At 44.6% G+C, this 16,829-nt stretch overlaps 1 protein-coding gene across 1 annotated transcript in view; it reads left to right on the forward strand.

The window, feature by feature from the left end:
* MCM3AP (minichromosome maintenance complex component 3 associated protein) overlaps positions 1-15,815 on the forward strand; it is a 693,444-nt gene extending 677,629 nt beyond the window's left edge. The window contains exons 28-29 of the mRNA XM_085645158.1: positions 6,291-6,435; positions 15,206-15,815. Coding sequence (XP_085501284.1) covers positions 6,291-6,435; positions 15,206-15,370 — 310 coding nt within the window. The 3' untranslated portion in view covers positions 15,371-15,815. The remainder of the gene's footprint in view (positions 1-6,290; positions 6,436-15,205) is intronic.
* Positions 15,816-16,829: the final 1,014 nt, after the last annotated feature.

A 16,829-nucleotide genomic window follows, 5' to 3' on the forward strand; every position in this document is an offset into this window, starting at 1 on the left:
GGGCTTGCCTTTGGCGCGCCTTCGGCGCGCCGCCGGCGCGCCCGCTGCGCGCGTCCGCTGCGCGGTCGCTCCAGAGTGACGTTTTATGGAGGCGCCGGCCAGAAGACTAGAGTGCTGACCTCCTAGCGCAAAAGCGCTAGTTCCGGTCGAGCGCAAGTACAAGGTTTAAAAAAACGAACTTTGTGCAAAGGAGCAAGTAGCAGCAGAGTAAGTAAGTCTTTTTAAAAGCGATTTGTAATTATTTAAAAACACAGTAAAAGTAATTTTTAGCAGGAGAAGAAAACAACGCAGTTCCCAGTTCAAATTTTCCAACACCCCCACACCAAACACTCAATCAGCACTGTCAGCTTGTGCGCGGTCGCTCCAGAGTGACGTTTTATGGAGGTGCCGGCCAGAAGACTAGAGTGCTGACCTCCTAGCGCAAAAGCGCTAGTTCCGGTCGAGCGCAAGTACAAGGTTTAAAAAAACGAACTTTGTGCAGAGGAGCAAGTAGCAGCAGAGTAAGTAAGTCTTTTTAAAAGCGATTTGTAATTATTTAAAAACACAGTAAAAGTAATTTTTAGCAGGAGAAGAAAACAACGCAGTTCCCAGTTCAAATTTTCCAACACCCCCACACCAAACACTCAATCAGCACTGTCAGCTGATTCCTCAACTGATTCAGGTGTGCCTGAGTTTCCCATACCATCGGTGACATCGCATCAGGGGAGTCCGTCTACGATTTTTTCTAACGCTTTCTTCTCCCTTTGACATGTCTTCAGACCCCAACAAAGTGTAGAGGGTCCTCCAGTTTGGTTCCCACTAGAGGATTCGACCGCTGCACGGTCTGACTTTATGGACCTGCTCCGGGGTCCATACTGGGCCTTTCCTTGTTGACACCAGTGCAATTGCCACCAGTGCCTGAAAAGGATCTGATGCTTAATTGGATGTCTGACACTGAATTAGCTTCAGCACGATCTCAACCGATGTCATGCTATGAGATTACAAAAGTGCAACCCGTTGTCATAAAGCCTTAATCTGAACCAGTGCTTTTACCAGGATGGATATACCAGAAGAGACTTCATTATATTTTATGCTCTGCCTCTGAAATAGGTACACCCCAAAGATGGAAATAATGATAGAGGGAAAGGGGTACATCTTCTCCCCCCCCCCCCCCCCCCCCTCCCTCCCCAATGGAAGAGAGTGCATTATTGCAGCAGTATTCCAAGGTGCAGCTGCGGTCCTGGATTTGTGGCTGCCTTCATCAAGACAGAAATAAAACGTCCTTGCAGCAATTTTGCAATGTGGACCACCTGCATCAGATCCCTTGCTCCTTTCTAACCAGGCACTCACCAATACCTTGATGAGGACTTTGTCCAAGTCCTATTCCTGCCCACTTGAGAATAGACAGGTACTCAGGCATAACAAACTGCTACTTTGTGATCCTGATTTTCTCACTAAACATCCTGCTGCAGAGAAGCCTGGTGGGTGGTTCAAGCTTCAAACAGCAAGGTGAACCCTAGTTCATTCCCCATGAACCCTCCAGATGGGGAGCCCAAGAGGATTGAAGAGTTTGGGAAAAGTATGTTTTTTCCTTGCTAGGCGTTGAGATCTGTCAGTGTTGCATATGTATTGGGTGGCTACACACATACCCTTTGGGACATGGCCAGCAACATTGTGCGGGAGTTCTCTGAAGACCTTAGGACATCTCTAGCTCAGGCAATTCATGATGGACAAGACACTGCCAAATATGATTCTTGTTGGTCTAGATACTACGGATTTCCTGGGATGGGCTGTTGGCACCAATGTGTTTCTCCTTCAACACGTGTTAATGCATTCTATAGAATTTTCTGAAGATGTACAAACCCCTCTGATGCATATGCTCACGCCTTTTCAGTGAAAAAGCAGATACTGCTTCGGAGTGTTTTAAAAATAGAGCCACGATGACTCCGAGTCTGTTGACCTGTGCCAAGCATTTCCCGCAGCAGTTCAGAAAAGTGGATCCCATGTAGCTTGCGTGTAGGCAACAATAGTCACCTCAGTCCTTTCGAGGCCTAGAACACAAATCTGGCAGGCAACACATGGGTCAGCGTGGGTACTAGTCCTCCCAGACCCAATCCCATGTGGCAACAGCCACCAAGCCACTTTAGCTTGCTCTTAGTGACGCACACCCATCCTTAGTGGAGCAGGGTTTCAGCACTTCCTCCCAGGGTGGCGATCCTTCTCGCCTTACAATCCCCTTGCCAGTGTTTTGTGCCCCACCTCACCCCTGGAAGGAGGATGAAAGGCTTCATCATTTAAAGCCTTAAAGGGCTATTGGTGTATTGATTGTGCCAAAGAATACCGTATGTGCTATCAGAATTTTGTGGGTTTCTCCGGAACTAAATAAGAGAAGGCTGTGCAAAAGATGACTCTGTCAAAGTGGATAGTTCTGCAATAAGATTTGCTATGAACTGGCCAAGAAGCAATCTCATGAAGATCAGATTACATTCCACCAGTGATAATGCTGCTACCATTGTGTTGGAACGTGTAGTGCCTGTCCTTATCATTTGTCAGGTTGCGATGTGGCCATCGCTACATATGTTCACGAAGCATTATTGCCTTGACCTGTCTTTTGGTCTGTGTTCACTCCACAGATCCTCCACCAGGGAAGGTACTGCATTTGTATCTATTCTAAGATGAGAAATATGTGGTTAGAGGTATCCATCAAAAGATCAAGTTACTTATCTTTGATAACACTTTTTCTGGTGGATACTCAATCTAACAACAGATTCTTCCTCATTCTGTGGAGCGAACTCTTCTTAACGTCTAGGATGGTCCCAAATTAGAAATCAGCACCTCACTACCAACAATTGTTTATGCTCCACGTCTGAGGGTGTGGTTAAGGGAACAAAATAAGAAATGTACACCGCAGTGATACTATAATGCAGCTCCTCTCTGGTGCTTTCAAGAAATACTGAGTTAATTCGGAGTCGCACCTTGCCACCTACAGGCACGGAGGAGCCCAGTTGGATAAAGTTTTCATACCCAGTCTGGCACCTGGGAGTGTTGTAAGGTGAGGAATCTGCATTTGGAATATCCACCAGAAAGAGCATTACCAAAGGTAAATAGATTGTTCATTTGCGTTTTACCATCATAATGTGCACACCATTCAAGCCTATGCACAGCTGTTCTTTTAGGCTGCTGACCTTTAAGACGGTCTTCCGCATTGTAATTACTTCTGCACGCCTTAAGCGTGAGCTGTAGGTGCTGTCAGTGCAATCATCCTATATCACCATTTTTCCAGGCAAGATGGTAGTTTAAACTCAAGAGTCCTTCTTGCTAAGAGTGGTACCTCCCTTACATGTGGGTTAAAAGATGAGAAATCTTCCTTTAGAAGTGCCCATGAGAAGTACACGTTACTTACCTTTGGTAACTGTGTTTCTGATGAATACTCTTCTCTGCAGATTCCTCACTGTCCGCTGTTCTTGAAGGAGGTGGCCTGTGTAGGGTCACCCGGGTCACTCACGACCACTTCTCAGCCTTCCATACCAAATGAAGAGTCGGTCAGACAGTAGAGAATACAAACCAAGTATATGTTAATTCAGATACACTCAAATGGAGCCCCGTCTGCCCCCGTCTGCCCAGTCGCTTAGGGGTGTTGAAGAGAGGACTGACTTTCGCAAACATAGCGATATATTATGTACATTTCAGAACCAAGGAAGACCCGCCCATAATGGAATTTTCAAAGCAGGTGCAGCTAACACAAAGAAGTACAGTAGGATGGGTTTCGATTCTGAGGCCGGGCACACAGTATCTTCTACCCAAGGGCACTCTGTCCGTGCCTGCCGCTAGACTGGTGGGAGAAGACCTCTATCTAGTGGTAAAGGTATGCGCTAATAAGAACAGTGTATTCATTAGCAGAGCAAGGCCTAGCCTTGGAGAAATGAAACTTCCCACAGCCTGCTTTGCGAGGAGACCATAAGCAGCTAATGGCATGATTAAAATTGCGGCTAAACATAAAATGGTGCAGTGAATGCTAACTTTACATAAAACAATTGCACGAACAGAATAGCAAAAACATGTTCATTTCATCATTCTCCCAGTTCTGTGGAGGGGGCATCTATGTGTTACTAAATTTCCATTTTCAATTCTGCACTCTGTGTCTAAGGGCAAGGAATACCTTGTTATAAACTGATGTCAGCGCTCAGAGGTGATGCCTGTTGTAGAACTTTGTGGCATTACTTGCCTTTCACCTTTAAATGATCTGACTAACTTACACTTAAACCGAAGTCCTTGCATTGATCCCCTCCAAACAGTGCTCTAACTTATGTGCTTGGCCTTATATCTAATGCAAATTGCACATGAGGATGCCTCCGAATATGCCTCCTAGTTGTTCCATCTAGAACATCCATATCAGTCTTCTAGACAGCTTCTCTCAGCCACCCAAAACACACAGCCACTTCACCCTACCAAGCACAAATGCTTAGGTGGGAAGTCTCTCAGTTTCAAAGAATTCTGTGTGTGGAACACCAACCCACAGCATCTGTTCTATGTCAGTAATGTTTTGAAGCACCATACAGAGGTGTAGCACTAGGCGGGTATTACATAAAGTGCACTGCTTTCTGTACCTTTGGGGCACTAACATTTTAGAAAGGGCAACTTGCAGCCCCTTCTGTAATACAGAACACGCTGGCATAAATATACCATAGCACCAGTGTGATTCTCAAGGGGTGTTCCCTTATTTGTGTGGAGCTGTGTACCCCCTTAGGGCCGCTCTCTGGATGGGTTAAAGGTGGATCCATGTACTCCTCAGACACCTCCCTGCATGCAGGTGAGTCACTCACTGCACCTGGGTGCAGGGGACCTCTGTCCTCTTATGAAATTCAGGCTGGTGCCTCCTGCACTGTGAAAGACCGAGCAGTTTATTCAAGCAGTTGCTCCCCGTTTCACTAAAGTGATTTACCCATGGCAGACATGAGTTCGCTGCTGCCCCGGGGCACCACATTGATTGTAATATTGCGTACTGCCTGGGTCTGCACAATTTGCACCTTATTAAAGATACGCCGAGGTACAGACTGGCTCAGTGTGCTGTTTCTTTAATCCAGCTCCAGTTGTTTGTCTGCCCAAAGATTGTAGTCCCTGCATTTGCAGGGTCACTAATTAGCATGTACATTTTGCTTCATATGTAGCTATTTTTAGGTCTGACTTTGTGGCAGCTTTGGTTGTTTGCTAGCCTTAATTCATAAATAAATTACCTAAATACATATATACAGACACAGAGGGGCTTTAGGTTAGCCCTCTTCATCCATTGGTCTCTTCAACTGCCATTCATTTTTTGCTTCTTACCACCATAGAATGGGGAAGTGCATCAGCCCACTTCAGTCCTTAGATCTATATCACTGCGATTTATGGAATTGTTTCTCATCACCTGTGCACATCCGCCAAAAATGAATTACTGTGCCAAGAATGGTGCACCAATAATTTACTGTGCTAATGCTACTTTCTATCCATTGTTCAGCTTTTTTTAATTAATTGTTATTTTAGTCATGCTTTTTTTGCAATGTTTTCATCTTATAATATTGCAAAGCCAATCAGACATTTTTATGTCAATAGGAGTCATATTTTCTTATGATGGTCTATGCCTGTTCTAAGTACACCTGCTTCATAAGAAGCACCTGTACTCTTCCATTAAAATTATATGCAATTGTTAAGCTGTTTTAAACATGACTTTACACATTTTTTTAGAATGAGTCTCCGTTGACCCCTCCAGTATAAATTACCTTTTTTTGTATGATATGTAATTCTGTTCTGCTCCAGCAGAGATTCCTTGCCAGATCTTAATATTTTGTTTGTATTTTCTAATGGTGGTCTAGGGTGTTCGTGGACAATACTAGTTGACTTAAACTGTGAGTTGAAGTATGGTGGTCCGGTGTTGGGCATTACAGGAGAGAGTCTGTCTTAAACAAGGTTGACTAGGGTTGTTGAATTTAGGTCCAGGAGAGCCAGATCCATGCCACATTTTCAAGGTTGATTATGTACGTGAGACTCATTTAGATTAGTTGCCAATAGATGGATAGAATGAGGATATCTTTAAAATCTGGAATTAATATAACCTTCCGGGCCTTCTGCCCTTGAATAGGTTAACCTACTAAGCTGAGGACTGCTCATTATCAACTGAGATCCATTGTTTACCGCTGTTTACTTGTTCAAGGGGCAAACTAATTTCTACTGCCTCTGCATCCCCATCTGTCTGCCTTCTATGGGTATTTTTCTGCTCCGTATGTCTTGTGCTGCTTTGGGTGATGCCACTAAAGCCCTGTGATTTACTCTAGATTCGAGAATCAGCTGCATCGGTGGTTGACTGAAGACCCGACAGAAGACTCTGGTGTTGCTACATTTCCACTCTACATCCCACAGACAATCGTCTCTACCCCGGAATCTATTGAAACTCTGGGACGACCACCAACAAAATCCCAGGTAAGCATGGTGTTTTCCCTTATCTGTGTCTGAAAGTAGCCACTGGTCCCGGTAGCAGTTTTCCTTTATGGAAGTTTGAGTATAGCCAGTAGAACCTGTAATTCCTCACTCTGTGCCCATGTAAGTCCTACTGACAAAGACACTCTTACTGGTATCCCATCTGATGTCCTTCCACATACTCCGCCCCTATTACTTTTTGAACAGTCTGCTTTTGCATCCAAGGACAAACGGATCCATAGAGGGCAATACTTACAATAGTTTTGAATTGGTCAGTACTTGCTGTGTGAGCCAATGTAATACAAATGTATTAAAAACTGTCTTCCAAGAGTTGTGTGGTGATGTTGGAGATCCTCTGAGAACATTGTCTTCAGCAGCCCTTCTAGCACCTGAATCACATTAATTCTGACAGTGGAAGGCCCTTGCAATTCTGGTGATAAAAGTAAATAAATAATAAATATCCCCATCCCTCCCATGGGAATATTGTCTTTGCCCATCTGCTTTCTAAGCACACGTTGCCTTGCCCAAAGGGCAGAGCAGTTTATTTTTCCTCTCTCCCTAGATGCTCCTGAGGTTCTAAAAGGAGTTACATATCCACCGTGCCTTGCCCAAGGGCGGGGAGTGAAAATGTATGTTTCAAAACCTGCCCACCATCCAGACTGGGCAGTTTGTTTATGTAAACCCCCTACCTTGTTCAAGAGTGTGAGAGAGAGATCCTCCTAGTCAAAGGGGGCAGTTTTTTAAGGCGCCCTCCCCTTCCTTCTTTCTAAGAGTGTTGGGGTGAGGATTGCATGCCCCAATCTTAATGGAGGGGATATTTGTTGTTCTCCTTCCTTGTCACTATTATTATGTCTCCCCCCCACACCCCCTCTTCCTTGCCCCAGGATTTAAAGTGGTGTTTCGTGTCCATCAACCAACCCAGAGCCAGGGGGGAATAATTTGATGCCCTGCCATCAAATGGTAGCCAAATATCCAATGGTAGCGGTGAGTTTGTACATTCTACCTTGCTTAAAGGTGAGGGGGTGTTTTGTATACTCCTCCATCTTGTCCATGGGCAGGGGAATACTGCTTACTCCTGCTTTACCTATGGGTTGGGGAAGGAAATATACTCTGCTGACCCTACGCATATTGCCAAAGGCAGGTTGACGGCTGTTTCAGTGCATTTTTAGCAATGGGGATCTCAATCCTCCTTGGAGAGCTTGAAGGAGCCCTAGTAGAGTTAACAGTGGGTCTGGCTGCTCTGTCCCCAAATGCCAGGAGGTAGAATTCACCCCTCCAATTGAAGAAAACGAGAAGGTACAAAATATCCTAGTCCAACACACAAAAAAGGAGAGAGAGGTACATCTCATTTTTCATCCTCTCTAAATATGAAATCTTTTGCACACAGAAAGGAAAAGTAAGAAATTTGAATATTCTAAAAGGGTAAGATTACAACAAAGGAAATGTGAATATTCTAAAAGGGTAAGAATTTCACGTAGGAAAAAATGCAAGCTTTTAAAAAATGGCCCTCACCCACTAGTATTGGCATCATAGGGCTGCTACAACATCCCTGCACCGACCAACGCCTGGGATGGAGCAAAGGGGTATGGGGGAGACAATACATACACACTAACAGGTATCTACTCAGCAGAACAAAGTGATAAAGGGGAGATTAAAACTACCTCTGGGATGGCCTAAACAATCTTTATTATGAGACTCAGGATCGGGTTAAAAACTCACAGATGGAGATTAAATGGGGGTAGGTAATGTGCTTTCCTCCCTCCTTCCTGCATCAACAGGTTTAGGCTGTTGTCTGTCGCCCTCAAGGGGTCGTTCGGCCTTCCTCAGGAGTTAAGATCCCACTTTTTCCTCCACCTCTACCTACTTATTATGGTTAAAAAGAGATCAGGATAAGTTTATCCATAGTATGGTTAATAATGACCTTACTTGTCACTTTGTAGGTGCACACACTACAGGTCTCAAGTTTCACAAAGCATTTGTCTGAAACTGGAGTGCAAGCAGGAGTGTCTCCCTGTCGTCACACTTTCATCAAGGGAAGGACCCCACCTAATTGACACCTCTCGCTGCCCCGTGTAGGTAACCTGCTCCTGCTTGCACTCCAGTTTGACACAAATGCTTAGTTATCTGCTACCTCAGACCAATTTAACCTTAAAGGGGAGAAAGAGGTCCCGGAAACCTTGCAGTTGCCTAAGCTCCTTACTTGGAATAGTAAATCATAAGCTGGAGCAGACCTGGCTATCTCACTCCCCCCTAGCCCACATCATTTTGCAATGGAGAGCAGGTGTCACCAGCCTTACACAGTTTGGTGGCGAAGGCCTGAGCAGCCAAGTGACTACTGCTCAGGCACACTTTTAAATAGCGAAGAGGACAATGGCCCAATACATGACCATATTTTAGATTTTGTCTGCTGACCTGTTCAGTAGCAGGAGAAGATGCAACAGTTTCTCCAAAAACCTATGTTAAAGTTTAAGAATTTGGTAAAGAGAAGCCACAACACTGAAGATGGGCATCATAGTTGGATTGCAGCTTCAGCAAGCTAAGTTTTTCCTCTGCCCTTCAACCAGTTCAGCGAATGACTGTTTGAGACTTGTTATCTTCGGGTTTCTTTAATACCATTTTGAGGATAATGAAGAACACTGTGTTTAAATTCTGTCCTAATTGTCACCGAAAAGGTGCTGGAGACAGAGGAATCTGTATTTATCTACCAGAGAATGAGTACACCGGTTGCAAGTGACCATTTCCACAGCCTGCTCAGGGAATATTCTCTCATGTGTCTATAAAGAATACCCTGTGGATTTAATCAGTTGAAGCTGCTTCTTAGAAATTTTAAGAATCAAGGCCTGGATTTAATTTGTCTGAGCCTTTCTGCAACTTAAACCTGTCTAGGGAGCCTTCCTTGAAAATTCGGAAATATTTGGAGTACCAAGAAAGACTTCAGAGAGCTTTAACATAAATGTGAGACTGGGAAATTTTTCATGTATCCAGCTACAATTGAGTGGTTTTGACCCACTCTGAACATTTGGCCATGAAGTTAGTAGCTATGGCAGGACTGAGTAAAATGAATATGTAGCCTCGTGGAGCCATGTCTACTACAGCTTCCCACCTCAAGATGCTCCCCTACTTATTCACAGCCTCAACAATTTTAAGCCTGAATGTAAAACATTTTGCTTGTAAGAACTACTATGATAAATGGCCAATTTTGCCCAACCACGCTACACCCATGGTTGGCTGCGACTAGTTGCTAGGCCCCAGTCCTCAATACATTTTGATTGTGGTGAACCACCAGATTGTATCCAAACGTGCTTCATAGTGCCTGTGCAGGGCTTCCTCGGTCCTCACAAAATGAGGATGAAGGAGGCTCTGGACAGCTGACAACTGCATAGTTACCTTGTTCAAAATAGGTCCTGGTATAGCACACCCCATTAACTATTATTGATTTTGACTTTCCCCGTCATTTCCTGTGAAAAGGTTTGTTTTTACAACTCCTCCTGATCCCTAGATCTGATTTTCTTAATTTTACACATCATATTTTGTTCCTTGTTATTAAATTGGGATGGAAATTTCAAGACCTTAAATATTCTTTGGACACTTATTTTTGAGGAAGGCCTTGCTGTTTGTTACTAAGCTACCAAGGGTGCGTCCGCTGTTACTCACCAAAACAAACGTTTACCAAGCAGCATATAGGTTGTTTTTGCTTTGTGGAAGGCCAGCCTCCTTCACATTGCAGCTGCCACCTCCCTTGCCCAAAGCTCGACAATCTGCTTTTCTACATATATTACATGAATAATTATGTGAAGACTCTTAGGTTAAACGATCTTGACAATCCAAAACCAAGAAGCTGATTGGTTAACTCAGCAAGAAAGTTCTATTGTGCATTCTGACAAGGCTCCAAACTTAAAAGCTAGTCACACCATGGACCACTGCTGCCACACTGACGTTGCCAGCAGGGGGGTGACACTGTAGCCCTTCCCTCTCCCTTAGTTGTTGGAATCTACACTTCATTAAAACCTCCCATTGCACTAATGTGAGGTATTAACTGCTAGGTGATCATGGTTCTGTCTGGCCACAGAGGCCTGTTTGCTACCCTTGTATACATAATAAAACAGTACCACGCTATCTCCATACATCATTGAGCACTTTAACGCTCCTTTCCTTATAATTCACAGACACTGACATAGATTGTCCCCAAACAATCCGCTACCTTTTGATGTACAGGACAAAACAAGTGGAACAGGAGAGGAGTCTGACTCCTCAGAAAATGTCTCTCAACCTCCCCTACTCCAACACTAGACCTCACTGCCATGTTCAACACTCATGTTATAGCCAGGATGTATCAGTTCCTTCTTCAATGATCTAAACATCACCAGTCATTTGCTGTCACCTTTAACCCCCTAATCATTCTCGGAGACCACAGTCTTAAATGAAACAATCAAATGCATTTACCAGATTCCTCTCTGAACACCCAGCCCACATTCACTCGCACATGGTGGACCATTTAACCTAATTCCTGTGTCTACGATCCTAACTTACTCTGCACCCACCTTTAACCCATCACATTGACCGAAATATCATACACGTTCGCTAAAATCTCTTCCTCCACACCAGCAATAAAGACCCAAACCGCTCCTAAAACCTTGCTGGCATTCCTAAACCAAATCCATTATGATATTAAGTCTGAATTCTATGCCATTCCCTTCGACCAAATTCATTAAGTGCTAATCGACGTTCAACTAACACTACCCTCTATGCTCTTTCATCCAGCTGACCTGAACCCATTAACATGGATTGCCCTCAGCACCCATTCCTCGAAAACAAAAATATGTGTTCTCCTTCACAAATAGCATAAAACCAAAATCACTGAGCATTTGGAAGAGTAGAAACTTGCCTTGAATGGCCTAACTAGAACAGTGAATGCACCGTAGTATGACCATTTGCAAAACTTAATCTGTTTATGTTCACATCCTGAAAAACGCGTTCACACTATGAAACTCTTCTCTTTTCACACTGTGCATCCATCACTCCGTCCCCTCTCTAAGACTTTGCCTCCTACGTCTCATGTGTCAACCAAGTTTACAACCATTATGAATACTACTGCTATTTACCTGTTGACTAACCCCTCAATCTCACTTGAGCCTCTCACTAAGTTGATTTCCTATCTTTCAGGCTAAGTGACCAGATTCCCATGCTCTTAACTGTCGACAATTCCTATGTACCATCTGACCCTTTTGCGCACATACCATTAAACCCCTTAGCTCTTTGTTCAGGAGCCCTACCATGTTGGACCTCATTCTTTAACCACACCTTTATATCCTATTATGTTAACCTAAGTGCTTCCAAACAACAGCCCCTATATAAAAAAAAATCACCCCCGTTTATCTTTCATTCTCTCAACTCCTTTTCTTTTCTAAAATCTTACAGCGTCTTGTTTTCAACTTCCTTACCTCAAACCTCACCATTCATAACTTCATAAATCCACTTCATTCAAGCTTCAGAGCCCTCTATTCCACTTAAACAGCCTTCTTTAAATTCGCCAATTTCATCACCTCTACTCGTCATGACCATCTTCCACCTAAACTTATTCTCCTAGACCAAGCTGTAGTCTTTAATGCTGTCAGACATGCCACCATGCTATTCTCATTACCCTTGGTATCCAAGGCAAAGCAAGTTGAAAGTTTTTCTCCCTATTTTTCGCATCTCATGATGGCGATTCCATTCCTCACTATGTACCCTACTTTTCTGTGTACCAAAAGGTCCCGTTTTGAGCAGTCTCCACATCTAACTATACTCCAAATCCTATGAGATATCTTATCCTTTCTTTTCTTCTCTCACCTCTATGCTGATAACATCCTGTAGCAAATGGCATCCGCCCATTTAGTGCCCCAGGGTTTTTTGCTTTTGAATACCCGATTTGAGGACATTACTGTGAGAGTCTCACTACCTGAGTCTCACTCATGGTAAACCGTGGTAATTGGACTGAGCTTACTATCTGCCAGTGTCTGCCTTTTAAGATGAGACTAGTGCTACACAGCGTGGATAAGAGACTATGGGCTAGTTACACATGAACACGTGAGCATACACGTGTGCAGGTTGTATATGTGAGACGACCATCGTGCACAAACAGGTATCTATGCACAGGTAGCCTGTTGTACGAGGGCTTCTTCACAGATTGGTACTGGCCTGGGGTAGGACACATAATGAGTGGGCATTTATAAGTTATGTCTGTAGTGTTTACCTAAGGTCTGTTGTGCTTAAATTATGTATACTGTATAGGCAAAATCTGCCCTAAAGTAGTTTCAAGCTAAGCCTAGATCGTCCAGCGGGGTACCAAACTAGATATTGCCATGCACCCCCAGTGTGAACCTCTCATATACACACCTAATGGCACTTTAAGATTTGCCTGGCAGATTTCATGCCTTAGCCCCCTCTACTGGCCCAAGTTAATTACTCTGCTACTCAGAAGATGGATCAAAGGCCTCCCCACACTATAGAACAATGAACAGTGCTTGACACAATTCCTGCTAAAGTAAGGGGTGGGGGCAAAATCTGCATCTGTTAATGAGCTTGTCACTCTGCATCTGGGCTAGGACAGTAGAACAAGGGGGAAGTGGGGGGCAAACTTCTGGAGCCAACACAGGAGTGGCTCGCCTTTGAAGTTTTGGTGGAAAAGGACCAGACAGCTGTGTCATCAAGGGGTGAAGTTGAGGCACTCAAGGGAGCTCTTTCGACAGACCACTTGAAGTTACCATATTGGTTGTACCCAGAATGCTACAAGGAGGTTTGGATCAGGGGTGAAGGGATGATGTGGCATCCTAGGATTGGCCAGGTCTACAACTTTCAACCTCCAATTTAAAAGCCTCTGCACAAGCGAGAGACAGCGGAAAAGGCCCTGGACCTGGGAGCGACGATGGTCACCGCATGCCCTGCAAGGATGGACTAAATGACTTTAACTCCAGCTGACTCACAGGAGTAGGATGGGTCTCTCCAGCCACTGTTGTGCAGCCCCCCTTATTCCCCCCAAGGAACAATTGGGGGAATGGACCTTCTGGGAACCTTGGGTGATTCCCCTGGAAACTCCTGTGGACAAGTCTTGGATATCATTGATCTGCGGAGGTGCCCTTTAAGAAGTCAGGAGGCTGTGGAAAGTGCAGCAAGGAAGGTGTTTTGCTTACTGGTTGTGGATGGGGCTGTGGAAGATTCATCCACCAACAGAAGAAAAGTACCAGGAGCCAAGCAGAGGGCGGGTCAGGTGGTGGTGACCTTCGACAACCCTTCTCCACATAAAAACCACCTTTAGAAGCCAAAATGCCTGAAGGAAATGCTCCTGGTCACAGAGACTGGCCAAGAGGCACAAAACAAAACAAACTCTTTTGAGATTGACACTATGGGGGACTGAGAAATTAGCAGCTAAAACTCTGCCCCCCACATTGGCAAAAGAGAGCACAAAACAAGGTGCTGTGCCGTATTTTAAAGAATTTACTCCTGAGAGGAGTCAACCCCCTGGTGGTCAGCACATCTTAAATTATTTTTATAATTGATGGGGAGGCTGTGTCCGTGGGGCCCTCTCCCTGAGTCACAATTTGTCTCCGTGGACCTTATCCACCTTGGCCTGATGCAAGCAGGTATGTGTTGATGACTCAATGTGCCAGGGCAATCCAAGAAACTGGACAGGAGTGTTACCTGGGCTCCCCAGCTTTGTGTCACCTTGTCCACACTCCTTAAAGGGGAGTGTGGTCTTCTCCCACCGCGGGCATGAGCCAAGAAGCAAGGCTGTACCGTCGGCAGGAGCAGAGAGAGATGTCCAGAGGATAGGGGCTGCACACAGTATTTGGCAAGGTGCTTTGGATTTTCCCCATGCACCCTAACAACCTTTACTGCACGTGGGTGTCCTGGGAGGGACCAAGACACCCGTAAAATAGAATAAACAAAAGGTAATGCCTTGCGGCACGAGGCTGCACAGTGGGAGAAACATGCTAATAAAATATTCAAGGCTCCAACATGGAGAGCCCCATATTGCCCTACAGGGTGGGTGGGAACAAAAATGTGCATAGTCTTCCCACTAACAAGTCATTAATAGTGCTTGGAGGGCTGCTGGAGGTGCAGCAGCCCCCCCCCCCATGAATGTTTTATGAAAGTAGCCATACCTCTCCCATGGGACTAAATCCCTGACCCTGGGAGAAGTTTTCACTGGCTTTAAGCAGTCCCATAGCTGCAACCTTTTGCTTTTGGGCTGTGGAGTGTAGGGGCACCCTGTGGTTGGTCCTATGACTGCAGTGTCAGTCTAACTATAGTAAAGGAAAGAGACTGAGACCCGTTTTGCATTTAAATGCTTTATTTAAAATGTTGATGTTGACAATGCAAAGTCTATCATAACGAATGCATTTGAATACGGCTACTGTCCCCATCTATTTCAATAGCATTAGAAGGTTGAAATATGACATGTGGTTGCTGTTACTAATGTGATGACACCCTGGCAAGCCAGTAGGCTTGCCTTATTTAAAATTATACCCCCTTTATTGTGAGGTTTCATCTAGTATGGGGGGGGGGGGGGTATTGTGGTTGTTTGGGTTTAGGGCCCACTAGTGGCTCAATGTGATAGGCGGATGTCCCAAAAGGTATTTTGATCTACCCAATGTACAATGTGTGTATGTAAAAAAAACAAAAAACTTTTTCATTGCAACTAAAAGCCCAATTTTTTTTACATGTTCAGCAGGTTTTTGTATCATTCTTCATGCCCCTAGTAGTACTTTCTTAAATACAATCTCCATTTTTTCAGGACCACACTGCGAGCCCGAAAGAGGGGACAGGATTCATGCCTGGGCCATATATCTCCCTATCAGAGCGACTGGAGAAGCTAAGGAACCTCATCCAGAGCAGCAGAGAGCAGGACAAGGCTTGTGACCTCCACCTGTCAACGTTGATAGACGTTCTGGACTACTGAATAGGCCAGATCTGTGCAGAGAAGATCAGGAGCCAGAGTAGCAGCAATTCCTTTACAGGAAACTATCCGCATCCATCTCTTAGGTGCAGTAAAGAGCATCTACATGACGGACACAGTTTATTTGTTTTCGAGCAGTGTTGCGATGGATTTGCTCCCTCAAGCTTGTTACTTCACTAATACAGGAAATAGTGGAGCTTGGAGGAAAGGGAGACAACTGTTTTTAGCCGCAAAATCCTTTTTTGTTTTGATGAAAGTTGACATTTAATCTTGAGCGCACTGGTTACATTACTTTCTGTCCGATTGTTGAGAAACGGACTCAGTGAGGATTGTTTTTATGGGAGAATATACTCCTACCCTGTGTTTACAGAGGGAATGACTGTCTCCTTACCTTACTTTCCCTGGTTTACTGTGTTTTATTACTATTAAATGTTTGTACTAATTTTGATTTGGAGCACCTCTAATAATTTGTTCCTCCTGGTAGAAGCAGGCGGCAGGAGACGGAACATGTTTGTATTACAGTGTGATTGGAATAAGTGCTGAAAAGGTTAGGCACAACAGACCGAATTAAAGAGCAGAATTCATGAGTACTTTGGGATACCTCAGACTTGCCCTGCTGCTAATAGTTTAAGAAAGACCCACTCCTGCATTTAATATATCCAATGTTATGTTATGTTAAGGGAATTTGTTAAGCGCACGTACACCAGGCGGTTTCATGGCACTAGAGTCCAAGGGAGGCTGCAGCAGTGGAAGGATTAAATTAGTCATACGCATGGCAGAACAGCCAGGTTTTTAGCTGTGTTCTGAACTGCGCGTAAGAGGTCTCTGATCTTAACTCCACAGGAAGAGAGTTCCAGAATTGAGGGACTAAGATTGCAAATCTTAGTCCTCCGTGTTCCTTACATTTAAAGGGTGGGCTGACCAACAGATTCAAATGGGAGGACCTGAGGTCCAGAGAAGGGACATATCTCTGAATCCTAGAAGAAATAAAAGCTGGCCTGTTGCCATGAACGGTTTTAAAGGTGATACACCCCAGTTTAAATGCACAACGCTTGGCCACTGGGAGCCAGTGTAGGCTTTTCACTAGATATCTAACATGGTGCCATTTGGGCTGGTGATAGATTCATCTGACTGCTTGGTTTTGCACCAGCTGTAAGCGATTTAATTGATGTGCCGGGAAACCTATTTGAAGTGAGTTGGCATAATCGATACAGGAGATTACCAAAGCCAGGATGACTAGGGTAAGGGCTTCAGTGGTCAAAAATCTGCTGAACTTCCTGATCCTACGGAATTGGAAGAACAAGGAGGAGACCACTGACCCAATCTGGGCTTTCATAGACCGGTTATTGCAGATCATAATACCCAGACTTTTGGTAGAACATGCTGGTAGTGAAGGGTGTCCCAATTGGGGTGGCCATAAGTTGGAGTTCCAGGGGTTGGCTGGCCCGCCCGTTAGGATCAG

The sequence above is a fragment of the Triturus cristatus genome, chromosome 3_1, assembly GCF_964204655.1.
Source record: "Triturus cristatus chromosome 3_1, aTriCri1.1, whole genome shotgun sequence".
Taxonomy (NCBI): domain Eukaryota; kingdom Metazoa; phylum Chordata; class Amphibia; order Caudata; family Salamandridae; genus Triturus; species Triturus cristatus.